Here is a 25891-nt window from a genome sequence, read left to right on the forward strand (position 1 = left end):
GGTTCCATTGACACAAATTAGACAAATGAGAAACCCCTGCTCTGAGAGCTGGGAGGAGACCCTCGGTCAGACCCTCCCCAGGGGTGGCCGCATCCGGTGTCACTTCTAACACCACCTCCGATTCCTTTGGAGTGAGGATGACTACCACTTTGGACAACCGCCGTCACATGTCTAAGCCAGCTCAGTTTGTGCTGAGGGAAACCCAGAACAGTGCCTGGCACAAAATAAATGCCCGATAAACCTTCACTGAATGAATGAGACGCCAAAGGTTGGGCAATGACTAAAAGTAGGGCAAGAAACAGAGAGGATCTCTGGGATCTGGGAGTGGGGTACTATTAGCTAGTCTCAGGAGAGCCAGGTAAGCCCTGAGTGGGTTGCCCCAGGCTAGGAGCCTCGCCCTTTTCTGTCACCCATGTCTTTTACGAATGAATTTAAATTTCCTTTTTCTCTTTATTTATTTATTTTTTCTGGCCACACCTGGAGGCATGCGGGATCTTAGTTCCCCCGGCACTGCAGGTGCCCCCCTGCAGTGGATGCATGGAGTCTTAACCACTGGACCACCAGGGAAGTCCTAGATTCCTTTTTTCACAAGCAGAAGGGGGGAGGTGGGGGTGGTCGCAATTTAGCCTCCCTTCCTCGTGCTGTCAGAGGACCCCTCTGCCTAAGATACATCACATGCCAGGCTAGTTCTAACCTCCAGGCCTTTCTACTGGCAGGACTCTCCTGGACGTTTCCTTATCCTTTCCTTTCCATCCATCTGTCCTGCCCCAGTCTGATCTGCCTGACCCCTTGTGGAATCTCTGACTTTCCCCCGCCCCTCATCCGAGCCCTCACACATCCTCACTCTCTCCACTTTCCTCCATCTGTCCAGAAACCTCCCTTCCCCCACCACCTCCACTCTGTCTCCAGCTTTTTTTGGCTGCTGCCTCTTCCGCCTCCCCTCCTCCTCCTTCCTTCCCTGACGCTGAATAATCAGGCCCGGCTGTCCTGGTTTCTGGAAATACCCGCGTGTGGGCAGTGGCTCAGGGCTGAAACAGGGGATGGATAGATGAGGACCGCTGGGCAGCCCCAGGCCTCCAGTGCAAAGACACCAAAATCCAGGGGTGTGGTCCATGCCGGTCTCCTTCTGAGGAAGGGAGGGCAGGAGGTTTATTGAGCAGTGGGGGAGGGATGGGAATTCAGAGGGCATGGACGCAGGCCATCTCGTCTCCCAGGTCCTCCTCATCAAAGCGGGAGAGGATAGACTCCTCGTCACTATAAAGTGAGCTGGTCCCCTGTGCCAGCAGGTCACTGGCGGCACTGTCCATCTCGTCCAGTGTCAGGCGACATGCATCTGCAATCTCCCGCTTGGCCAGGGCCACGAAGCGCGGGTCTCGGGCAAACAGGCCCAGGCCCTCGGAGATGAGCACCTGGGGGCACAGATGGGATCGGTGTTGACAGAGGGCACAGCATGGAGTCGAAGCAGTGTGCACAGAGGGGTTGGTGTGGATGAGTGATGAACCCGTGAGGGCACGCAGGGAAGTCAGTGGGGGACGGTGGGGCACACATCTTGCTGAGCAGAAGTCACAGAGCAAAGGGATAGCTACATACACAACACAGAGACTGGGGACCCTCCTCCTCAAGCTCCCACCTTCTCCCCTTCTCTCCCATCCCTCCGGCCCCCTCCCCTTCTGGACTCACAGCCTCCACCAGGCTGTCAGCACTGCCCCTTTTGCCATAGGTGGGGTCTGAGTGGGTTCCAGGCACGTGCAGACAGGTGAAGGTGCGCAGTGGACTGCTGGATTTGCCGAGGTATCCGTCCCCTGCTGCACCCTCCTCCACCAACAACAGTGGGGCATATAGGAGCCGGCCCCGCTGAGGAGGGGTTGCCCAGGAACCCTGGACCAGAATAAACATCAGGAGCATAGTGGTTGATGGGTAGGGCATGAGGATCTAGGAATCACTCCTGTGCCTACCTCTTACCCCCCAAACACAACTGGAGTCAAATTGAATGGGTATACATCAGCCTTGGGTTTATTTCAGAGCATAGAAGGCCTGGGTTTAAATCTCAGCTTTGCCACTTACTAGATGTGAGATCTTGAGTAAGCCTCTCTGGGCCTCAGTTTCCTCATCTGTACACTGGGGCTAGTAACAGTACCCACCTCACAGGCACAGTGAGGACTGTGTGAATTCACACGTGCCCCCTTCTTCAGAAGGGCCTGATATGTAGTGTGTTTGATAAATTCAGCCTAGGCTGCCCCCGACCCCTCCGGACCTCAGCCCCCCTCCCCCACCTCACCTGTGCCCTGCTGGGCCCTGAGTTGCGCCCACGATGATAGGTGCCTGGGATGGGTAAATCTTCACAACTGCCCTGGCGCCGCAGACACTGGATGGTGAAGGAAGGCTTCCGGCCTGGGGGAGTGGGGGGCACCAGGGGCAAAGAGGAATGTCAGTGCCTCCCCAGCCCTCTGCCCTTATGGCCCATGGGGCCCCCCAGGACCCATGTCCACTCTCACCTGCAGGTGTTGGGGGCAGCAGACGGCGGCGTGGTGCTTGGTGGCCATCCACATATCTCTGGGGTCTGTGAGGTGGCAAAAGGATGGGGCGTGGGGGAGTCCCTGCCTGCTCATCTAGGTAGGAGAGCCTGTTTGGGAGGGAGGGCTGGGGTGAGCTCAGGCCTGGGCATGCGCGATGGGGTGCCGTCCCTCTCGCACATGGCTCATGGGCTCATCCTACGTGTCGTGGCCAGAGTGCTGGCTGGGAACTTCCTCTTGTTCATCCTGCTCCTCTTGCCCTTTGGTTGCCTTGGACTGAGAACTTCCTTCTTCTGGAATGGTGAAAATGAGAACCCCGGAGCTTCTCCTGGGGAAAGTGAGGCAAGTTAGGCAGACCAGATACCCCCAGTGTGGCCCTGGGCCCCCGGGCCCCTCTCATTTCATGTCCTACCTTCTACAGAAACACTAGACTTTTTTAGCTGGGAAAATTCACATAACATAAAATTAACCTGTCATCACTTTAAGGAGACACGGGCTTTCTTTTAATAGACGTTTGTCTCACTGGAAAAACCCTCTGCCCCCTGAAGTGCCCCCATAAAGTGGCTAGTCCCTGCCTTCCCTCACAATCCTCCTGCAGACCTTTGGCCATACCTGTGGGCGTGGGACCCAGCCTGGGGCACACTGGACTGTCTGGAGTTGGGAGCACCCCCATCGTCGTCACTGGGCCCAAGGGAAAGCGAATCTGGTGGTTTGTCCCAGGCAGGCAGAGACACAGAAATCACAGAGCTCCGGCGAGATGGGGGCTGGGAGCCCACTGGGGCCTGTGGAAATCACAGGACTGAGCGTTGCATCCAGGTTATAACTAAGTCACTTAGTCAAATAGTGTGTCTCCAATGAGCTCCCCAGGGGCCAAATCTGGCTCTTGCCCTCCAACAGTGGGTGGTAGGTACCAAATAAACATTTGTCTATTGCAGGGGGTCTTCTCTGGGGGACTTCCTCCCAGACGCAGTATGGAAATCACTCAGGGGGTTGAGGGAGTATTTTACAATCAAGAGTTCCTGGGGGATTGAAAGCTTATTGTCCTTACTTTGTACGATTCCGGGTCCTTCTCATCTTCCTCCTCCTCTCCCTCCTGCCCCTCTTCCTCCTCCTCCTCATCTGTGTCACAGGTGAGGGCCTGCCGCATCTCAGGACCCAAGTCTTGCAGGCTCCTCAGACCAGCCTGTGGGGGGTGGGAAAATAGGGAAGCAGGTAGCTCAGGGTCTAAACTTCCCTGTCCCTGAGCAGGAGTGTGGGGTGGGGGAAGGAGCCCCACAGTCACCCCTGACCTTCTGTGGGTCCTGGGGTCTCAGTTTCCTCATCTGTGACATGGGTTCCATGAGATCAAGAAGGCAGTCAGCCTCAGCCACAGAGCTCCCACATACCCCCACCCAGCTCAGGCCCTGCTCCCAAGACCTGAAGGGCAGAGGAAGTGCTTGGGGGGGCCTCGGCCCCTAGTAGCCCCTTTTCTTTCCTCCGCCGGAATTTGCGGAAATAGTCCTGGATCAGAAATGTGGCGTAGAATTTGCCCACGGTAACTTCTTCCTCTGGAAGCAAGGGAGAGGAGGCAAGGTCACACAGGAGTCCTCTGCTCCCCACACCCCTACATCAAAGCTTGGACTCTCCCCCTGCACCCCTCCCTCTCCAGCCAGTGATGGCTTGGTGGTGGTGAGCAATCGTTGACATTCAGAGGCAGGCTTAAGGAATTGGGGTGGAGCTAGCTCACCGTCAGCTGGGGGGATGACCTCATCTAGCAGCTTCTGCTTCATCCGCTTCCAGATCTTTTTGATGACAATCCGCAGCTCCTGATTGGCTTGCTCCAGGTTCCCTGCATGGGGAGAGGATGTGGGGCATGAGCCAATAGGAAGAGCCTTTCACAGCCACTCCGTCACTGTTGGAGGGCACGTCACAAACTTCTACCGCAGCCAAACACCGCCCCCGTTGGACAGGTGGGAAAACAAGCCTGGAGAAGGCAAAGTCACCTATTTTGAGGCTCAGAGCTAAGAGTGGGGCCCATCTCTCAATTAGTTTGCTCCTTGCACCTTCCCCAGGGACCCTCCCACTCCTGCCCCTCCCCCTCCTCCCCACACACCTTCTGTCTTGATCTTCAGGGATGTCCGAACGAGGGCAAAGAGTGTGGCATTGAATGTCACTGTCCCATCTGAGTTGAGAGGCATGTTCATTGCCACAAGTCTCTGTGCACACCAGGGGCATGGAACCCATTTTGGGCAAATGCCAGGGATGCAGGCATGTGATGCCCAAGGGCAGAAACCTTTGAGGATGCCACCAAACACCCCCTCCCCACCCAAGGCAGGGTCCCTGCCCACCCCTGCCGTGTGGTGACAGTGCTCTCAGAGGCAGTGGTGGGCAGGTGCACAGACCTTGCAGGCCACTCGGTGTGGGCACAGCTTCCCGAATCCCAGGGGTGGCTGGATGCGTCTCAGCAGGGCAACCACATCCAGGTGCTTGATGCGGCCTCTGGGGAAGGTGGGGGTAGAAGAGAGGCACTACTGGGTTGGAGATACCCCCTCTGGTCCTTACTCAAGGCCCTACCAGCTCATCACTCCCTCGCCCCACCAACACCCCATAGTCTGCCAGGGAAGAACTGGAGGGCAGTCAGTCGGGGGGGGGGGCGGGGAAAGGCAGAGGACAGGGGCAGTGGGAACCTTGGGGCATCTACTGCCTGGGTAATGGGAGGCATAGGTCAGAGGTTCCAGAGTTGGAGGACTGTGAGGCAGTGCACTGTCCTCTGGTATCCCAGGTATGGGGTCAGAGGGCATACTTGGCCCCAGGGTCATATTCAGACCAGATCCTCTTGAATTCATCGAGGTGATGGGGGCCCAGGATGGACCAATCTCTGGTTAGATAATCAAAGTTGTCCATGATCACAGCCACAAAGAGATTTATGATCTGTGGGCCAGTGAGTAGGAGAGGTTAGGTGAAGGGCAGAGAAGAGTATGAGGGGTTTGGTGGGAGGCGGAGGTAAGCTTCTATGGTCACTAGGTCATGAGTCCCCGGGTTAATCTTGTCGTCAGGCCAGCCCTTTCACCCGCTCTGAAGATCTGGGCTCCCCACCTCATCCCCATCAGGACCAGCGCCCGGGGCAGTAGTGGTGGTTGTGGGGATTGGTTCTTACCAGGAATGCACAGAGCATGAAGAAGCTGATAAAATAGGCTATGGCAAAATTGCTACCACAGCTAAACTCCTCACCAGGGCTGAAGTCAGACTCAGGGTCACACCGGCTCCCAGGAAGGCTGGCAAGCATTATCTCCTGCCATGCCTCACCAGTAGCACACCTGGGGGGGTCACACAGTGGTGCCATCTTGGGGGGAGGCTATGAAGTCATGACAAGGGCCACTGTGGGGGCCAGAGGGGTGAGGATATGACCTATTTCTTACCAGGGGCTACATCTGGTAAAAACAGCATTTCAATATTTTAAAAGCTGGTGTGGCCATGTTGATGACAACCATGTTTGCATTTTACAGAGGGGGTGCTGAGGCCTATGAAAGGTACACGTCTTGCAGCCAGAAGAAGGATGGCTGAGGCTAGAATATTCTAAAAGATTCTTTAGAACACAGCCAGAAAAGGTCTCAGGCAATATGGAGCCCCATGCTGCCCTGTTACTTCCATAGCTCAGGCAGTCTGGGGCCCAGAGAGAATGTGTGGGTACCCAAAAGCATGCTGGAGATCAAAGCAGCAGGGGAGAAGGGGTGTGTGTGTGTCACCTGAACAAAAGCAGCACAGCCTGTGGAAAGGTCTGGAAGTTGTTGTTTCGGTTGATCTGTGTGCCATCCTGAAGAGCCACCTTGCCGAAAATCTGTGGGCATACAGGGGCTGTGTCAGAGGGGTGACTCCGTGCCCCTACAGGTTCCCATCCATTTCACAACACCTAATACCCAAAGGATCCTTATAACCCTGACAAGCAGGCACTGCTGATCCCATTTCACAGATGTATGGACTGACTCAGGGTGGTGCAGCTTGTCTGTCTTTCTACCCCCACTTTGGGCTCATTCCTATCTAACCCCCCTCAGCAGAGGAGTGCCTGAGGGATGCTCCCCAGGGTTCTCACTTGCCTGCATCCCAATAACTGCGTAAATGAAGAATATCATCGCGATGAGAAGAGCCACATAGGGCAAGGCCTATGGGGGTGGAGAGGAGGATAGATACTCAGGTCCAGGCAGAGAACTGTTAAGCCCCAGCATGCCCTCAAGCCGGGGCCTGCTGAGAGATGTGGTCCATCCCCAAAGTGCCCATGACTGCCAGGGTCTCCCAGATATGGACACAGTATTAAATACAATAGAGTAAGGTCAGTGAGGCCAAGACGTGTTGGGAATTGAGAGCCCACAAAAGAGAGAAAACTGGAAATGGTAAGTTGCACATGGGTATGGCAGGCTGGAAGGTGTAGTTCTGGGGGCGGTAAAAGGACAAGCTGAGGGTGTGAAGTGGGGATGAGGGGTGAACAAAGGAGTGGGGGAGTTACCTGGAAGGACTTGATGAATGTCCAGAGTAATGTGCGAATCCCTTCACCCTTACTGAGAAGCTTGACCAGCCGCATGACTCGGAAGAGGCGAAAGAAAGTGATCGAAATGCGGGAACTGTCCTCAGAGCTCTGGGGTTGGGCGTGTGGTGGGTATGCTCAGTCCACATTTGCCCCAGCCACCTCCCTGTCTCATGCTTTGGCCCTCCCAGCCTCCAAATCCCTCAGAACCCAGGCCCCAGGGTGGTCAGGGAGCATTTCTAAGGACTTTTGGGAAGAAAGGAAAGGAGGGTTGGTGAAGAGAGAGGCAGAGAGTCCCTGTTGTGAGGTGGTGGGGGGGGCTACCTCGCCAAGATGGCCACCATTCTGCACGGAGATATTGCCAAAACAGAGGTGATGGAGGAGATGATGAGATCACAGGGCCAATGAACAGGAGAGAAATGATGGAGGAGATACGGGGGATAATGGATGGTAGAGTTATTATCCAAGGGATGATAAGGAAGGTTACTTGGTAATGGATCAGGATGGTTGAAGGAAAAGTTGGTAATGAGGGTGAAAGGTAGAGGAGAGGGCACAGGAGATGGTGGAGGAGAGATATTGGAGCCAATGGAGGAAATGACGAAGCCGGTGGTTTCACGGAGATGAGAGAACCGATGGAGGATCCAATGGAGAAGCCAGTGATGGAGATATGGACCCAGCAGCATTGTCAATGGAGGACCATGTAGTACCCAGTGAAAGAGATGATGGAGCCAACCGTGCAGTCAGTGGTGATGACAGAACCGTGAAAGACCCAGTGTCAGAGATGATGGTGTCGGTGGAGGAAATGGAGCCAATGAAGGAACCAGAGGAGATGATGGAGTCAAAGCAGGAGTTGGTGGAGATGATGGGACCAATGGAGGGGGATGTAGAGGCAATGAAGAAAATAATAGAAATAACAGGAGAGTCATTTTAGGAGATGCTGGAGCCAGAGGATAGCTTGCAAATGAACGAGTGGGAGCTGGTAGAAGGGGGCTTCGGCTGAACCCAATAGGGACTCAAGAGATAGAGCTAGAGGGAGGAGCTCTGAGTCTCCAGGAGTGGGGTGGATGTGAGTGGGAACCACCTCCCCATGTGAACGAAAGCCCTGGGGTTGAGGTGAGGGAAGGTTGGTAGGGGGTGAGTGGGTTAGTGGAGAGCCAGTCCTCACGTTGACTTCAGTGACGGCAATGTCCACTACGCTGCCCACCACAATAAGAGCATCAAACGTGTTCCAGGCATCGGTAAAGTAATGCTGTAGACAGGAGGAAAGCAGTGCCCTGTCTTCTCAGAGCTAGCATGCTAGGGTATGGGGCTAGTAGTGGTTGGGGGCATTGGGGAGGCAGGGTGTAGGCTGGATCACATGATAAGGCTGCATCTAGATCCCTCTTCCTCCCTAGTCTCATGACTCCCTGGCTGCTGCCCCCCCTGAGAGCTATGCAGTGAGTTCCACCCTAAGGAATGGGTCTAGGCCTTGGGGGGTACCTTGGGTTTGAAGGCGATGATTTTGAGCACCATCTCAACAGTGAAGAGGCCAGTAAAGACCATGTTGAGGATGTCCATAGCATAGTTGAAGGGAGCAGTCTGCTCATAGTGCTGGGGGAGAAAATCAGATGTGGGGACATAGCCTGAGGCAGGGATTCCCCCCTCACACACCCCAACCAAATATTCTCTGTCTTGGACTGAGGTAAGTCTGGGGATGTGGTAGCACTATGGGTTGGCCAAACCTCTCACACTGTCCGCCTCCCATTATGGATATTGCAAAGCCCAGCCCTTGATTTCCTAGCTTTCCTTGCAGCTAGTTCTGACTAATGAGACAGAAACATAAGCTTGCTGCTGCTCGGGCAGCTTCTGTGAAAAATATTTTTGATTTCCAATGAAAGGGTCAAGTGAGGAGAGTCCCTTGGTGCAAGCTTCCTTCCTTTTTCCTTCTTTGAGTGTGGTTTTGATGTCTGGAACTGTGGCAGCCAACTTGTGACCATGAAGCAACGATCAAGAGAATGAAAGCCAGCTTACTAAGAATAGTGGAGCAGAAAGACAGAGCCTGGGTCCTTGATGAGCAATGAGCAAACAGCCTACCTCTGCACTGCTTGCTATGTGAGGTAACTATCATAATTCATTGACTCCAAGGATACACATCTTTTCACAGTTTAGAATCTCTGAAATTGGGGTGCATTTCACAGTCAATGACAACTTACATTTGCCATCTGCCATTTTTTCCACATTCTCACATCTCTGAAATCGGGATACAGCTTACGATTATCGGCCTTTGATTTGAATATATGTGGCACATATCTTTAAAGCTTAAGTCTCTGTCAGTTGGGGGTTTTGTTACTTGCAGCCTAAAGCATTCCTGACAGTTCTCAAGGATTTGTGCAGACAGAATAGGGTCAGGTGTCTGGCGGGATCAGGGTGGGGAGCTCAGACCTGCATGGCTAGAGCAACCGTGTTGAGCAGGATGAGCAGGAACATGAGATACTCGAAGGCAGCAGAGTTCACAGTGGCCCACACCCGATACTGATTCGGGTTCTTGGGGATATAGCGGCGGAGTGGCTGGGCCTTGAGGGCATACTCCACACACTGGCGCTGCATATAGGTGCAAGGCATGAGTGAGCAGTGGGGTCCCGAGGCAAGGAGCTGGGGTGGGGGTGGGGGGTTGGTGGATCAGGGGTCGGAGGTCACCTGGTTCTTGTCCAGCTCACAGTCTTGGTACTCCTGCTCGCCCTGGGCACGGAAGGTGATGATGACGAAGCCCACAAAAATGTTCATCATGAAGAATGCAATGATGATGATGTAGACAATGAAGAACACTGAGATCTCCACGTGGTAATTATAGATGGGGCCCTTGTTCTCTGCGTTTGCATCGATGGCCTTATATAGCAGCCTGGGGAGCCAGTGGGGGCAAGTAGAGGGATATCCCGGACACCTCAGACCTGTCCCCAGACACCTTAGGCACCCCAGAATATCCCCAAAGATCCCCAAATCCCCTGACCTAACTATCTGAGACCTACACACCCGGTCCTCAAAGACTCCCAAAGCCCAGCCCTCCAGAGATCTAGAGATCCCCATCCAACCTTCCTGAGAATCCCCATGCAGGCCCTCCAAGACCCCCAAATCCCTTAATTTCCCACAGACTCCCAGTTCTCCTCCAGCCATCTGAGGATCCCCATGCAGATCCCCAGAACTCCCCAACAAGCCCCCAAAGGTCTCTAAGTCCCCTGTCCTATCAACTTGAATTCCTTGCTCCATCGCCCCCCCACCTAGTACTCACAAAGACTTGTGCAGCTATCTGGAAACCCCTGAATCTCCAGCTCCATCTCCTCCAAGACCTCCACCCAGTCCCCCCAGACCTCTACCTGGTACCCCCACTAAATCCCACGCAGTCCTCTCTAGACTTCCACCTAGTGCCTCAGAGACCTCTCCAACCCAATTCTTGGAGGCCCCCTCACCCAGGTCCCCTAAGCACCCCCGGCCAACTTCTGGGAGATCCCCACCTGGTCATCTGATACACCCACCAGTCCCCAGAAAACCCTATCCACTCTCCAGAGACCTTCTTCACATCCCAAGTTACTCTTCCACCCATCCCCAGGATATCCAAAGCCAATCCCCTAAAGACTCTTGCCCAGTCCCCTGCCCATCCCTGGGGCCCTGCCCCTCACGCAGGCCAGCCTTCGAAGGTGGAGACAGTGAACAGGGCCATCATGGCTGAAAGGACATTGTCAAAGTTGAAATCACTGTTGACCCAGAGCCGCTCCCGGACCAGGGGCCTTGACACATCTCCATCGGGGTAGACCAGGAAGGAGCCCCTGTGGATGTTGCAGACATGCTGGGTGGGTGAGGAGGGGTAGGGAGCTGTGGAATGGGGACTGGTGTCTCCAGTACGGAGGCAGCAGGGCATAGTGGTGGAGCTGGATAGCCTGGGTTCCAATCCTGCCCTTCCATCTACTGGCTGGGTGACCTTGGGCGTTTAACCTGTGTGCTTCAGTTTTCCCCATTTATGACATAAGGATAATGACAGAACGTATTTCCTGGCTTGTTACAAGGATTAATTTTGTTAATCAATGAGCACAGTGTCTGGCACATTGTTGGGGCCGTATACGTTAGCTGGCATCAACATTATTATCACCATCATTGCCATCCAGGAAAAAGCAATACAAATAACAGCCAACATTTATCAGCACTAAGTATATGCCAGGCACTGTGCTAGGCTTTACATGTACTAACTTTACATTGTAGTACACTCTCTGTGTAGTGACTCATTTGCTCCTCACAACAACCTTGTGAAATCCACACTCTTTTTATCCCCATTTTTCAGTTGAGGAAAATGGGACTCATCAAGGTTAAGGAATGTAACCAAGTCTCATGAGACGAATTTGAACCAAGAATGGTTCAGCGAACCATTTCAGCAAACTATTACCCTCTGTAGGAGTCTCAAGACGGAAGCTGGGGACTTGGTGGTGGGGGTCGGGTGTTTGGGGATGGTTGGGATTCTGGAGTGGAATGTAGGTAACTCTGGGGAATGTGGAGAGGGGTTTGGGGCGGTTATTGGGGGGGGCCTCTTAAGGACTGGTGATGTCTGAGGGCTTCTGCCATTCTTGGGAAAATTCTCGGGATGTATCTTGGGGTCTTGAGGAATTCTGGGGTCTTGAGGGCCTTGACAAAATCTGGGGGGTCTCTGCAGTTCTTTGGAGGAAGATCTAGGGGTCTTAGAGGCCTGGGTGAGATCTAGGGGCCTCTTTGGACTTTGGGAGGGTCCTGGGCTCCGCGGAGGGCAGGGTTTCAGGCACTCACTTGCATTCTTGGGGTGTGTGTTTGGCCTCATCAGTGCAACTGTAGAATTTCCCCTGCAGAGAGGATACTTGTCAAGCAGATTCACCCTTCATCCCCCGGCCCCGTGCCTTGATTCATGCCTGGGCCTCCCTCCAGTGTTTCCTCCCACCTTGAAGAGCTGCACGCCGATGCAGGCGAACATGAATTGCAGGAGCGTGGTCACAATCATGATATTCCCGATGGTCCGGATGGCCACGAACACACACTGCACCACGTGCTGCAGACACCCACGAATATGGCTCACGGACACCGCAGGCCACGGTGGCCACAGGGCAAGGACTCTGGGCATGGATGGAGCTCAGGGACTTGGGTCAGGAACATGTGGTCTTGGGTGAAGGATGTGTGGGTACCAACGGGAAATGCGTTTGCCAGACAGGGATATGTGGCCACATGTCAGGAACTTGGATCACAGAAACGTGGCCTTTGGTAAGGAATGGATGGTCACTTGTAAGGAACATGGATGAGGCCACATGGCCAGTGGCCAGGACCATGTGGTTACACATTGTGGCCAGGCTATGTGGTGATGCATCACTGCAAATGGTCAGTCGGATCAGTGATCCTGGCCCCAGGGGCGGGGCAGGGTCTGGGTCCCATGGATTTGGGTGGGATGGGATTACCTTGAGTCCTTTGGCCCTGTTGATGGCTCGGAGGGGCCGTAGTACTCGGAGTACTCGAAGAATCTTCACCACCGAGATGGCACTGGAGCTGAGGAGGGGGCAGTCCTCAGGCCATGGCCCAGGCCTGGCCTTGGCTCTTGGAGGAATGGGGTAGGCAGCTGTCACTCACTGGATGCCAAAGGAGATGAGGGACACGCTGACCACCAGCAGATCCAACAGATTGAACCAGCTACGGCAGAAGGAGCCACGGTGCAGGAAAGCCCCGAACACTGTCATCTGGGGAGTAGGGGGACATCAGGATAGTTAGACCCCAGATCCGGGGAAGAGAGGGGAGTTGGGGATGGAAACAGGAGAGGTGGGCTGCAGGGGTGGGTGGGGAGTAGGTTGGGGTAACTGGGGGTATGATGGGGGGTCCATTAGTCACCTTTAGTAGAATCTCCACAGTGAAAATGGAGGTGAAGGCATAATCGAAGTACCCCAGAATCTGGGGGGCAAGAAAGAGGGGGAGCCACCGAGTCATGGCTGAGGGGGATCTTAGCTGTGTGTACCTCTCAGTAAGCTTTGCTGTCCCTCCCTCCCTCTCTCCTCCCCTCCCTCTCTCTCTCTCTCCCATCATCATCATCATCATCAAGGACTTTTCTACAAGGCAAAAGCCTTGGCCACCAGAAAGACAAGGGTTCAGATTTGGGTTCCTCTGCCTCTACTCAGCTACATGGGCGCCCTTGGTCTGCTCAACCTCTGAGCACAGCTTCCTCCTCTGCCAAACACTGATCACCTCCCTGGTGCTTCCCCAAGTGTGCTGCACTCATAATAAAGGCTGGCACTGCTGCAGCTGCCATTATTGCTCCTCTCTCTCTGCCCAACTAGGGGTCTTCTCCTTGCCTCCACCCTGGCCCCAGCTTGTGCCCAGTAGGACACCCTTGGGAGTGTCCCCTGAGTCCCCAGCCCAAGGCTCACATGGTTGCGGAAGGAGTGGGCTCGGATGGGGTCCTCAGCTGCCAGGGACACACTGCTGAGGATGATGAACACCAGGATAAGATTGGTGAAGACGTGATGGTGGATGAGGGTGTGGCAGGCCTTCCTCAGCCTGGGGAGTGGGGAATGGTCCATGGTCAGAACACAGGACCGCAGAGTTGATTGGGGGAGCCCGAGAGATACAGCATGGGCCCTGTTGCATAAGGCCGTGCACGACCCCCGCCCCCCGAGCCTTGGCTGCTCCCCGGTCCTCCCCCTGCCCCAGCCCCTCCTGCCCCAACTCCCTGTACACTCGCAGCACTCACGGGTTGGTTTGGCTGAGGCAGAAGAAGGCACTGCCCTCAGGGATGGGTACCACCTTCTCCTTGGGTACAACTTCCTGCAGGAGTTCCACATGCCCTGCACCCCCTTCCTCCTCCTCCTCTTCCTCCTCCTCCTCCTCCTCCTCTTCCTCCATGCCTGGCAGCACAAGAAGATCAAAGGAGAGAGAATTAGTTGAGAAAATGTATGTAAAGCACCTAGAACAGTGCTTGTCATGTGGTCAATTCTCATCTCCCTGCTAGAATGTCAGCTCCTCAGAGAAGGGATTTCAGACTGTTTTGTTCACTGTTGTGTCCTCAGCACTTAGAACAGTGCATGGGACACAGGAGGGGCTCAGTAAATGTGTGTTGAACGCACATTACCATCTTCAGTCATATACATACTATTTTATAATAAAGGCTCTGAGAAGTTCTGCAGTAAAACAAAATGTCTGTTTCTCTTCTCTAATCTCAGCGTCTCAAATGTTCCTGGCTACACACCAAGCCCATTATTTTTAAGATGATGTTGGAGAAGGCTGCTCTCCAGAGAGGAGGGTCTCAGGGGTCACGAGCTCCGCCTGGGTGCCGTCCCCAAGGTCCCATACCTCTTCCACCTGGTCTTGCCCACTTGCCTGCTCCTTCATTTTTTGCACCTTCCTCTTCCTCATTCTCCCCGCCAGGCACCTGGGGACAGGAAGATGGGGGTCATCGATGATGGGGTAGACATCAATGATGGGGGGATGGACACAGGGGAGGCATGGGAGGGACACAATAAAGAAGGAATGAATAGGCAGAGGATGCGGGATAAAGACACACACGCATAGACAGATAATGGTGGTAGTGGGAGGTGTAGACAGTGCCCGGGCCTCTAACTCACCAGTGCTCCATTCTCCTGTGGAGTTTCCTCAGTGTTCTTCTCCCTGTGCGAGGAAATTGGGGAGGAGGCCAAGGGAGGGGGTCATTGCAATCAGAACAGACCTTTCTCAGGTCCCATACAACCTCCCTGCTTCCTCCCTCATCCCCTTAGTCTATTCTCACAGCAGCAGGAGGGATGCTGTTAAATTCTACATCTGATACATTCCTCCTCCTCTGCTCACACCCCTCCCATGGCTCCCCACCACTCAGAGCAAAACCCAAAGTTCTCACCATGGCCCAGAATGCCCTTCATCTGGCTTTTCTATTCCCCCCATTTGAGCTCACCTCCTACCACTCTCCTTGTTCCCAGACCAGGTATCGAACCCGGGGCCCCGGGTGAAAGCAGTGAAAGAGCAGAGTCCTAACCAGTAGACTGCCAGGGAATTCCCCCCATGGTGTTTTTTGAATGTGCTAAGAATATTATCATCTCGAGACCTTTGCACTTGCTGTCCCCTTGCCTTGAACACTCTTTCCCCAGATATTTGCATGGCTCACTCCCCCACTTCATTCAGGCCTCTCTTTAGCTGTCACCTTCTCATAGAGGCCTTCCTTGATTACCCTAACCAAAATAGCAATCTTCATTTCTCTCTATTCTCTTACTCTGCTTTCTTTTTCTACATTACATACTATTAACATATATTTAAGTAAATTATATTATTATATATCAATTTGCTTGTTTTGCTTGCCTTCCCCAACTAGAATGTCAGCTCCATGAAAGGAAGGACTCTGTCTTCTTTGACCCCTGCTGTCTCTTTAGCATCTAGAACAGGGCCTGGCAAAAAGTAGGTGCTCAATAAATGCATGTTCAGTGAATGAGGACTGGAAGGTTGGATCTGCAGATGGGGATTGCCAGAGTGACCAAGGCATCTCTGGTGGTGTGGGATGTGTGTGGGAGGGCCCCAGTCAGGGATCCTAGGGAGAGACCGTCTTGGAGGCAGAGCCAGACCTCACCTGCCCTTGTCCTTGTCAGTGCCTGCATCTCCACTGGCCAGGTTGTCCACAGCAATGGCAAGAAACACGTTCAACAGGATGTCTGGGGTGAGCTCAGGCTACAAGGATGGAGAAGCAGCCTGCCTATGGAGCGCCCATGTCCCCATTATCCTTCCCCAGCCCTGCCGCGATCCAGCCTCTCAAGGCTCTGAGGATACAGTTGCCGCAGATGAAGAGGATGATGAAGTACACGCATACCAGCATCCCTGGGAAGAAGGGGCCGCCATAGGCCATGATACCATCATACATGACCACATTCCAGTCCTCACCTGTCAGGATCTGGGGGTGGGAGGTCACCGTGAAACTCTTGGGACCCTTTCCCCAACCTTGGGTCCCCCCGCCTTGCCCACCCATCCCATAATCTCCAGGCCTCACCTGAAAGACAGTGAGGAGGGCCTGGGGGAAGGTGTCAAAGGTGCTTCGCTTGGTGTGTGTCTGGTCAAAGTTGAACTTGCCCCCAAACAGCTGCATGCCAAGCAGGGAGAAGATGATGATAAAGAGGAAGAGGAGAAGCAGCAAGGATGCAATGGATTTCATTGAATTGAGCAGGGACGCCACTAAATTGCTCAGAGATGCCCAGTGCCTGCAGCAGAGATGGAGGGGGAAGGGTTGACATGTCCAGTGGTGAGTCAGGAGCCGGGGCAGGGCTCCAGCTTGGGATGCACTGGGGCGGACTGGGTTAAGATGAGCTTCTGCGTCATTGTTGGAAGTGATTTTGGAGTTGGGGTGAGGTGAGAATAAGAAGTAAGGGGAGGGTTGTATTCGGGGTTGGTGTTGGCATTAGGGGAGATGAGGTTAGTGTGGAGGGTATATGGATGTTGGTGAAGCTAAAATTGGGTTTCAGGTTGGGCCTGGGGTTAGGGATTGTAGCTGGGGATGGGGTTGGGGAATATTTGGAGCTGTAGAGCTGTAGAGTCGGGGATAAGTCTGTGGCTGAGGGTTGGGATAGAGGAGAGGATGGATGGGGATGAGATTGGGGCTGGGACTGGGGATGGGTTTGTGTTTGGAGATAGGCTGATGGTTATGAGTTTGGGATGTGGGGGTTGTGGCTAGTGATGGGGATGAGGCTGGGAGCTAGGAATGAGGCTGGAGGTGGGCTTGGGCTTGGGCTTGGGTTATGGGGCTGTAAATGAGCTTGTGGATGATGAGTGGTTGGTGGTTGGGGTTAGAGATGGTGTTATGGTTGGGGGTGGGGGATGGGGTTTGGGTCGGGGATGAGTATGGAGTCGAGTTTGGAGATGGGGTTGGGAATAATGTTCTAGCTGAAGTTGAGGCTGAGGAAGGGGATGGAAATGGAGTAGACACCCTCCCCAGCGGACTTTAATCTCCAGGAAGGCAGGAACTTGTGCCTGCTTTGATTCCTGGTGTTTCCCTAGGGCCTGGAAGGGCACCTTGTATGTAGTAGGCACTCAATGGATATTTGATAAATGAATGGTGATGAGGATATAGTCATCATTGGAGCTGGGGTGGTGGCTGTTGGGGCTGTGTTTGGGGCCCCCATCCTCTCCCCCGACACACACACACACACACACACACACACACACACACACACACCTGGTGACCTTAAAAATCCTGAGGAGACGCACACAGCGGAGCACCGAGATGCCCAGGGGCTGCATGGCGCCCACCTCCACCAGGGTGGTCTCCAGGATGCCCCCACAGACCACGAAGCAGTCAAAGCGGTTGAAGAAGGAGGAGACGTAGACAGAGGGCCCCAGACCATACAACTTGAGAAGCATCTCCACCGTGAACAGACAGAGCAACACTTTGTTGGCATACTCTGTGGGGAGAGGGGCAGGGGTGACTGGGTTAGTCAGTTTTTTGTGGTGAAATGTGGGGAGGTAGGGGCCATGGGGCGATCTGGGGTAGCTGGTATCCGTCCAGGCACAGGCCGGTGGTGTGGTTAGGACTAGGGATCAGATGAGTTTGTAGGTCACAGTGGGCAAGGTTTTGAGGGGCTTGGAGCTGGGGTGAGGGGCAGAGCTGGGGTGTGGGCTTCGGTCAGTCTCTATGAATACAGAAAAACTCCAACTCAAGGGTAGAGTTAGAATCTGGTGTTTAGTTGGGACTGGGGCTGGTTTGAGGGTTGGGATTAGAAGTGTACTCAGTATTCAGGTTGGGGGCTGAGATTAAGATGAATAATAGTAAGAGCTAACACTTGTAAAGTGTTAGCTTTATGTGGGCCAAGCAATGTTCTAAGCATTTTCCACTTTAACTCATTTAATCCTCCCCGCCACCCCCTGAAGTGGATACTAATACTATTCCCATTTTGTAGATGGGGAAATTGAGGCACAGAGGGCTTAACTTGTCCAGACAGTGTGGTGTTAAGAGCCTGGACTTTGGAGCCAGGCTGCCTGGGTTTGTCACTCACTAGCTGAGTCCTGGGATTAGTCACTTACTGCACCGTAGTACTTAATTCACCTAAAGTTGCAGTGAAGAGAAATTGAGTGAGTACAGGTAAAGTGCTGAGAACAGACCTTGACACACACAGCAAGTGCTATACAAGCGTAAGCTACAAGGTAGGATGGAACAGGCTAAAGTTTCTGCATTTACTTAGGTAGGAGGGCAGTATCTGGGGGTGTGGGGCACCCGAGAGATCCTGGATTGGAGCTTCTGGGGTGGAAGGAATTGGGGGCTGGGGGAGAGGGCTGGCAGGCTGGGGGGTGCACCCTGGATCTGGGTGAGCCAGATGGGTTGCCCGTGGTGCTCCGAGGCGATGGTCAGTGTGTTGAGGAAGACGAGCAGCAGCACGGCCCAGTAGCAGGCATTGGACTTCACAGCCCGCCGGCAGCGCGCCCGAAGGCCCCGGTTGGCTCGGCGGAGGCAGCGGCTGTGGGGATCGGGAACCCACCGGCTGAGATCACCTACCTAAGCCTGCCCTGGGGGGCTCAGGTGGGGGAGCCCGGCGGTCATGAGGGGCTTGGAGGGCTTGGAGGTGGGGCTCACAAAGTCATGGGGTCCAGCAGTCACACAAATTTTCCGACTCACCAGACACTGGTTCTCATTATCTTGTTTCTGGAAAAGAGGGGGATGGGAGGCAGGCATCGTCAGGGGCTGAGCGGCAGTCAGCAGCGAGGGTCAGGGGCTGAGGTCAAGGTTGGAGGCTAAAGTAAGGATTGGGGTCAGGGTCTGTTCTGGGTTCTGGCTGGGTCAGGGGTCAAGGGCTGGGGGCCCTCACAGGCAGCGTGTACAGCTGGCCAGAGCCCCCTCTTCCTCTTCCTCATCGCCTGGGGTCTCTGCCATCGAACCGGTGTCACTGGCTGGGAGGCTGGCTGTGGGCAGGGTGAAAGAAGAGGTCGGCACATGAAGATCCCAGGGTTCTGCCTTTGGCTTTCTCCTCTGCCTACCCATCCCTCCCCCTTGTCAACCTTGCTGGACCCCCACCGTGGCTGCTGGTGGAGTGTGTGGAGTGGGTGGAGTGACTGAACCAGTGCAGACGTCCTCGTCTCCTATTGGTCAGCTCTGCCAGTTGCGGCCCTGTGGGGAGATGGAGGACAGTGATGGAGCACGGCCTGGGGTGGGGTTAGGGCCGCGCGCGCGCGCGCGCGCGCGTGTGTGTGTGTGTGTGTGTGTGTGGGGTGTTATTTGGAGTCTTTGTTCTGGGTGCAGTCTGGGAAGGGTATCTGAGTCTGGCTTCTGTGTCCTAACCGGAGGCTGGGCCTAGAGGTTTTTTTTTTGGCCGCGCAGCATGGCATGTGGGATCTTAGTTCCCCGACAAGGGATCGAACCCATGCTCCCTGCAGTGGAAGCGCGGAGTCTTAACCACTGGACCTCCAGGGAAGACCCAGGGGCCTAGAGTTGCTGCGGGCTGGGGCTGGATCTCAGGAGGGCAGCCCACATCTGAGGATGCGTGGAGCAGGGAATGGGCCAGGTTGGGATTGCCTACGGTGGCTGGCCTGGCCCTCTTGAGCCACAGAACCAAAGTTGCCATCAGCTGAGGGGTCCTCCATGTCCAGCTCTTCCGCCTGTGTGATCCAGTCCAGGTAGCCCCGCAGGTCCTCCTCCAGCTGCTGCCTCTCTCGAAGCTTCTGGAAGTCCCCTCGCGCTTTTGCCTTCTCCCTCTCCTTGGAGAACTCTCTGAGGGAGGAGAATAGAGGGTTAGGTGGGGGAACAACCCTGGCCTCCTTACCGTCACCTCCCAGTCACACTGACCTCCTTGTTGTTCTTTGAATATGCTAAGCACATTTTAGCTTTGGAGCCTTTGCACTGGCTGTTCCCTTTGCTTGGAACACTCTTTCCTCAGATACCTACATGGCTCAATCTCTTTCACACTTTTACTCAGATAACACCATCTCAAGGAGGCCTGTCCTGATTGTCCTTATTTGTAATTACAAGATCTCGGCATTCCTATCTTAACTCTTCCTTTCTTTCCATAGCACATATTCCATATAAGACACTACACATATGTGTGTGTATGTATGTACACACACACATTTATTGTGTATGTTGCTATTGTCTGTCTCTCCCCACCAGAATGTAATATCCAGGAAGGCAGAGATTTTTGTCTCGTGTTCCATTCCTGAAACAGTGCCTCACACACAGTAGATGCTCAATGTTGATTGAATGAATGAAGGGGTATTTTAAATGGGTTTTGAAGGATGCCTAGCAGTTTGCCAGGAACAAAGTAAAGGGACAGGGGCTGAGGGGCAGGAAGGAAGGCCTGGGTAGGTGTCTAGGTTCCTCACCCACTCAGGACACCAAGTACAAGGTTGAGGACGAAGAAGGATCCAAAGATGACAAGACTCACGAAATACACCCAGGGCAGCTCATACCCCATGGCATCCTGCATCTACGGAGAGAGAAGGGGCATGCATCCCTCAGGGTAGGTGGACACACCCGCCCGAGCTCGGTGAGGAAAGGCAGGTGCAGCTTCTGCACTGTGTGCCCGCCGTCCACCTCACCCAGTAGAGCACGTCAGTCCAGCCTTCCATGGTGATGCACTGGAAGACTGTCAGCATGGCGAAGAAGAAATTGTCGAAGTTGGTGATGCCTCCGTTGGGACCTGCCCAGCGTCCGCGGCACTCGGTCTGGTTCAGCATACAAGCACGCCCCGATCCCGATGACGCACAGGGCGATGGGTCCTCCTCCGCCTCTACGTCTGTGGGAAGACTGGAGCTCTGGAACCCGAAGCACGCCCACCCACAGTCGTTGCCACCTTGGACGCCCGCCTACCTGGGAAGCTTGCCTCAGGGTTCTAGATTTTTCTAAATCAAAGACAACCCTTAGCCTCTGACTGTGTTGGGTCAGAAGTCTGAACCCCTGGGAAGCTGTGAAGCCCAACCACAGGGATCTGAGGAGTGGGACTGTAAACCTTGGGCAGAATCTTGTGAATAACAGTGAGGCGTGAGCCTAGGAGCAGTCTTGTGAATATGGGAGGCTCTCTTGAAAGAAGGGTGGGGCCAAGACGGGTTTGGGTGTGGATGAAAAAGGCCTGACTATTTGGGACCGGTTCTGGAGAATGGACTCTTCGGTGTGGGATAGGGCCTTAACCTGTGGGTGGAAACTTGTGATAGGGCGGAGCAATTAGCTAGGGGGGCGGTTGTAGTCTGGAATTGAGGGCGGAGTCTTGAATATGGGGGGGGCGGGGTAAGACTTGTTTATCTGAGGGCGGAGCCTGAACTTGGGGGCGAAGTGTTGTGAGTTTGAGTGTGTCCCCATGAGAACAGGGTGGGGCTTAGGAGCCAATGGAGGGGGCGTATCCTGTCCCGGGGGTGGGGTGGGGTGGGCTTGCTGACCAGATCCCAGGAAGTAGCACGTTTTGTGCATGCGTCCGAGGAACAGCTCGAGTCCGATGATGGCGTAAATGATGATGACAAAGAGCACAAGAAGTGCGATATGCAGCAGCGGCACCAGCGCCTTCATGATGGAATTGAGCACTATGTGCAGGCCTGTGGGGAGCGAGGGGTGGGCAACGTAGGGGCGGGGTCAGCTCAGCCCCCCTCCCGCTCTCCCCTCCTCTACCTCCAAGCCCGGGGGACGAGCCACTCACTCGGGACCCCGGACACCAGCCTCAGTGGCCTCAGCACCCGAAACGCCCGCAACGCCTTCACATCGAAGCCCCCCGGCTTCCCTCCGGTATGCGGGGCATCCCCCGGGCGTCCGGGCCCCTGCTCGAGCAGCACGCTGAACAGCCTGATGGGGGAGCACAGGATAAGGAGGCGGGGGTCAGGAGTTCGGACCCCCCCTTCCCCCCTCCCTTCTCCTCGGAAAAGTACAAGTCCCAGTAACTGGAAATGCATATTCCTGATTCTGGCTGCCGAATGGAGGCAGTCTGAAGCAGTCGCTTCCCCGAGCCCCGAATTTAGCGGGCCTGCGGTGGGAAGTTGAGCTAGGGTTGGGGGTATCCCTTGCAGAGGCGCACCCGACCACGACGATGATGAAGTCGAGCAGGTTCCAGCCATTGCGGATGTAGGCGCTGGGGTGGAGCACCAGCCCGTAGGCCACGATCTTGAGCACGGTCTCCACAGTGAAAATCACCAAGAATACATACTCCACCTGCTCCTGGGGGCGGAGCCGGGGGTAGGGGGCGGGAGATCGGGAAGTTATTTGGGAGTGGGGTTTGTTTGACGGGGGTAGGGGAAGAGGAGCGTAGCGGGGACCGAGAGTGGGGCTGGGCAGGAGAGGGTCATCTGGGTCAGAGAGGGGCGGGGCCTGGTTGGAAGGCTTGAGGTGTGGCTCTACTGGGGCTGTATCTAGCTGGAGGCGGGGTGGGGCGGGGCTAGCCTCACCAGGTTGTGGTTGGCAGTGTTGGAGTCATCCTCTGGGAAGGGGATGTAGACCCCAAGGGCCACGCAGTTGGCAAAGATGGTCAACAGGATGAGGATGTCGAAGGGCCTCAGGTGGACACAGTTAAGGACCCAGGCAGAGTGGTCTCAGAGCCCCACATTCCCTTGGGGCCCTCCCCACCCAATGCTGACCCTAAGGTGACCAGCTCTGACATTCCCAGCCCCTGCCCTGACCAAGGCCTTGACTCTGACCCCCCTGGAAACCTTAGCCATCCTCAACTCTCGCTGAGATTTAGTCTTTGACTCTTGATCCCCCTGGTGACCTTCACCTTTCTCAACTCCCCCCTTGAATCCAGTTCTTAATCCTTGATCCCTGGTGACCTCAGCCCTCTTCCATTCCAGCCCTGGCTTAATCCTTGACTCTTGGTACCCGGGTGACCTTCACCCCTGAGCCCTGCCCCTGGCCTTCCAGGATGCTTCCATTCCACGATGCTGATGCAGGACCGCCGCAGGGGGTTTGCCAGGGTGAGGCAGAAGAGTGCCCGGGGTGAGCGCTGGGCACTGGCCACTGCCACTGTCTTGTGCTTACTGTGCTGAGTCCTTCGCTTAGGGGTCCCCAGGCTGGATGCCCCGCCGATTTCACCACCTGATGCTGGGGGCCCAGGGCACAGCCCCCATTCGGGCCCAGGGCCTGTCCCGTTGGCTGGACTGGGCTCTGGGGTGGTGTCTGTGTGGAGAGACCGAGTGGGGGGGGGGACAGGGTATTGGGGCAATCATGGCTGCCTCCTACATGATCCTATGCCTCTGTCTGAGGGAAGGAGAGAAGAGCATGTAAAATTAGGGACAGTTGAGGGTACCTGAGTTAAAGATTGGGGGATAAGAGTTGGGATTGGAGTTGATTGATTGACGATAGAGTGAGGGCTTATAGGGGAGTGAGGGTGAGATTATGTTTCTAATTGAAGTAGGGTTTGGTGTTAGATTTGGGGGTTAGAGCTTGAATTGGCATGGGGTAGGATTAAGTTTATAGCTGGAAGCAAGTTTAGGATTAAATTTGAGTGGTAGAGTTTGGGTTGGGTTTAAATACCGGTGGGAGTAAAGTGTTCTTGAGATATGATTTAGGGTTAGGACTAGATATTTGAATGAGTTGGAATTTGAATTAGGATCAAGGTTAGGGTTTAACTTGAGTTTGGGTGGGATCTGAGTTTTGCACTGGGGTTTTCAGCTAAAGCCATTCCCAAGTCCCATGGCCTTGTTTCAGTCTCCAAGGGGCAGTGGGTTGGCCTGGTTAAGATACCCAGCTTTGGAGGAAACAAGCTATCTGAGTTTAAATCCTGACTCTACCACTTGGTAGCTGTGTGTGGCCTTGAGCAAATTATGTAACCTCTCTGAGCCTCAATTTCCTTATCTGTATAATGAGATGACAGTAAGAGTACCTACAATATAGGGTTGCTGTGAGGATTAAATGAGTTCAGCATTCAGAAGAGCGTCTGGCATATAGTATTAACCCCATTTTGCAGGTGGAGAAATTGATGCAAAAAGAGAGGTTAAGTGATTTGATGAAGTAGCTGAATTGGGAGCCAAATCCAGGCAGTCTCTGACTCTAAGCCTTCACAACTTACTACCACCATCAAGTGTGTATTCTCTCTCTCTCTCTCTCTCTCTGGTACTTAAAAATGGGTCTGCACTCTTTCTGGAAAGTCAGAGACCCACTCACTAACAGTGCTTATATCCAGGGGTTGGGGTTGAGTTTTGGTAACTTTAGAGCTCATGGTAAGGTCTGTATCCATGTTGGGGTTTGGATTCTAACGGGGATTTGCCCTCTGGTTGGTAAAGTTTGTGTTAGGATTAAGCTTGGGGCTGGCACTGGAGTTGAAGTTGGGGTGGGCGCTAGGATAGAGATCAGGGCCAGGATTCGGTTGGGTTTCAGTTGGGATCTAAGGCTGTGTTTGGGGCTGGCTGGGATGGGAACAGGATGATGTGATTCTGGTCCCCTAAAGGCTCTCCACGGGTGGGGTCCTGGTGGGCAGTGGGTGGGTCAGAGGGGCTGAGGATGGAGCAGAGCCCAGGCTTGCTCCAAGGGTCTGCAGGGGTGGAAGCCTGCTCTCACCTTTCCCGCCTTCAGATGCCGCCATCCTCCTTTCCAGGTTGAAGAGCCATCTGCACACAGCCCCCGTCTCTTCCCCCAGCTTTGGAGGGATTAAGGTCACAGGGCGGGGCCATAACAGGGTCGGATGGGAAGGCGAGGAGGGATGAAGATGGGACACTTGTGGGCCAGAGTCTGGCAACAGAAAAGGCACTGATTTTTAAAAAAATATTTTTACAAAATATATACTAGCACCAGAGTCAGAAACTAAAATAAGAAAAATGATAATTGTTTCCCAACAGTATCTGAAATTCGAAGTATGTAGGAATAGACCTAACATAACATATGTGCAAGATCTCCATGGAAAAAAATTATCAAATATTTTCAAGTGATTAAAGGGGACCCAAATAAATGGAGAGATACATTAAATTTACTAACTGAAATAGTCAAATTGTGAAGATGTCAGTTCTTCCCAGAGTGATCCAGAGATTCAATGCCGTCCCAAACACAAATCTCAGAAGGGACTTCCCTGGTGGTGCAGTGGTTAAGAATCCGCCCGCCAATGCGGGGGACACAAGCCCTGGTCCGGGAAGAGTCCACATGCCGCGGAGCAACTAAGCTCGTGTGCCACAACTACTGAGCCTGCGCTCTAGAGCCCGCGAGCCACAGCTACTGAAGCCCGCGCGCCTAGAGCCCGTGTTCCGCAACAAGAGAAGCCACTGCAGTGAGAAGCCCGCGCACCGCAACAAAGAGTAGCCCCCGCTTGCTGCAACAAAGACCACGCGCAACAACAAAGACCCAACACAGCCAAAAATAAATAAATTAATTTTTTAAAATCTCAAGAGATTTTTCCTTGAAATTTGACAAACTGATTCTAAAATGTATATTGATATACAAAAGACCTAGAAAAGCCAAAATCCTTTGAAAAATAACAAGATGGGAGGACTTGCTATATCAGGTATCAAAGCTTGTTATAAAGCAAGAGAAATTACGAACAGCATAGAGTTCAGAAACTGAGTCCCACATACAGGTACACGTGATTTATGACAAACGTGGCACTACTGAGCAGTGGAGACAGGGTGGTCTTTTTCATGAATGGTGGTTATATGGATGTTTACTATGTAATTATTCTCTGGAGTGTGTGTGTATATATATATATATATATATATATATATATATATATATAAAACATTAAAATAAAGCATTTATTGAATGCATGAATACTAGTGACTGTAACTTACATAGTGGTTTTTGTTTGTTTTTGTTTTTTACTGTATTATGTATCAGGCACACATTTCAACGCTGCTTTACGTGAGTTAATTCTGTTTAATCCTAGGAAGCAGGTACATTAACAGTTCCATTTTACAGATGAGGAAACTAAGACACAGGGAAGCTAGGTAACCTGCCCACGGTTGCACAGTTAGCAAGTTGCAGAGCTGAGACTCAAACCTA

General features: G+C 53.7%; 1 protein-coding gene across 3 annotated transcripts; it reads right to left on the bottom strand.

Annotated features, from left to right (window-relative positions):
• Window positions 1-1178: 1178 nt before the first annotated feature.
• CACNA1F (calcium voltage-gated channel subunit alpha1 F) lies at window positions 1179-24488 on the bottom strand. 3 transcript variants are annotated; one of them, XM_065901000.1, is made up of 48 exons: window positions 24464-24488; window positions 22834-23083; window positions 22360-22465; window positions 21993-22132; window positions 21621-21763; window positions 21367-21519; window positions 20533-20729; window positions 20317-20420; window positions 19551-19708; window positions 19016-19108; window positions 18810-18903; window positions 18620-18646; window positions 18301-18461; window positions 17186-17411; window positions 16007-16214; window positions 15790-15910; window positions 15593-15674; window positions 14604-14646; window positions 14359-14410; window positions 13733-13886; window positions 13410-13539; window positions 12877-12936; window positions 12622-12728; window positions 12453-12540; window positions 11945-12052; window positions 11797-11849; window positions 10665-10811; window positions 9688-9889; window positions 9433-9591; window positions 8491-8601; window positions 8177-8260; window positions 7336-7356; window positions 6994-7122; window positions 6587-6652; window positions 6239-6330; window positions 5650-5809; window positions 5296-5423; window positions 4895-4991; window positions 4606-4708; window positions 4240-4341; window positions 3930-4060; window positions 3562-3696; window positions 3126-3295; window positions 2734-2841; window positions 2496-2623; window positions 2279-2391; window positions 1681-1878; window positions 1179-1409 (listed from the first exon to the last, which is right to left on the bottom strand). In XM_065901000.1, exons 1-48 carry the CDS (start codon window positions 24486-24488, stop codon window positions 1179-1181), a joined length of 5898 nt encoding a protein of 1965 aa, XP_065757072.1. The 3 variants fall into 3 exon arrangements, with proteins under 3 accessions (XP_065757072.1, XP_065757071.1, XP_065757073.1); XM_065900999.1 differs by having other exon boundaries at window positions 19518-19708; XM_065901001.1 differs by having other exon boundaries at window positions 19518-19708; window positions 22926-22930; window positions 24414-24488.
• Window positions 24489-25891: the final 1403 nt, after the last annotated feature.

This window comes from Phocoena phocoena, chromosome X, assembly GCF_963924675.1.
Source record: "Phocoena phocoena chromosome X, mPhoPho1.1, whole genome shotgun sequence".
Taxonomy (NCBI): domain Eukaryota; kingdom Metazoa; phylum Chordata; class Mammalia; order Artiodactyla; family Phocoenidae; genus Phocoena; species Phocoena phocoena.

What these genes read in the sequence shown, in the direction of transcription:
- CACNA1F (XM_065900999.1), bottom strand. Translation starts at nt 24,488, where the DNA reads ATGGCGGCATCTGAAGGCGGGAAAG. An exon ending in ACTGACAAGGACAAGGGCAG is followed by an intron (nt 14,647 to 15,592) that starts GTGAGGTCTGGC and finishes TTCCTCGCACAG; the next exon opens with GGAGAAGAACACTGAGGAAA. An exon ending in TTGCCGTCACTGAAGTCAAC is followed by an intron (nt 7,357 to 8,176) that starts GTGAGGACTGGC and finishes ATCTCCGTGCAG; the next exon opens with AATGGTGGCCATCTTGGCGA.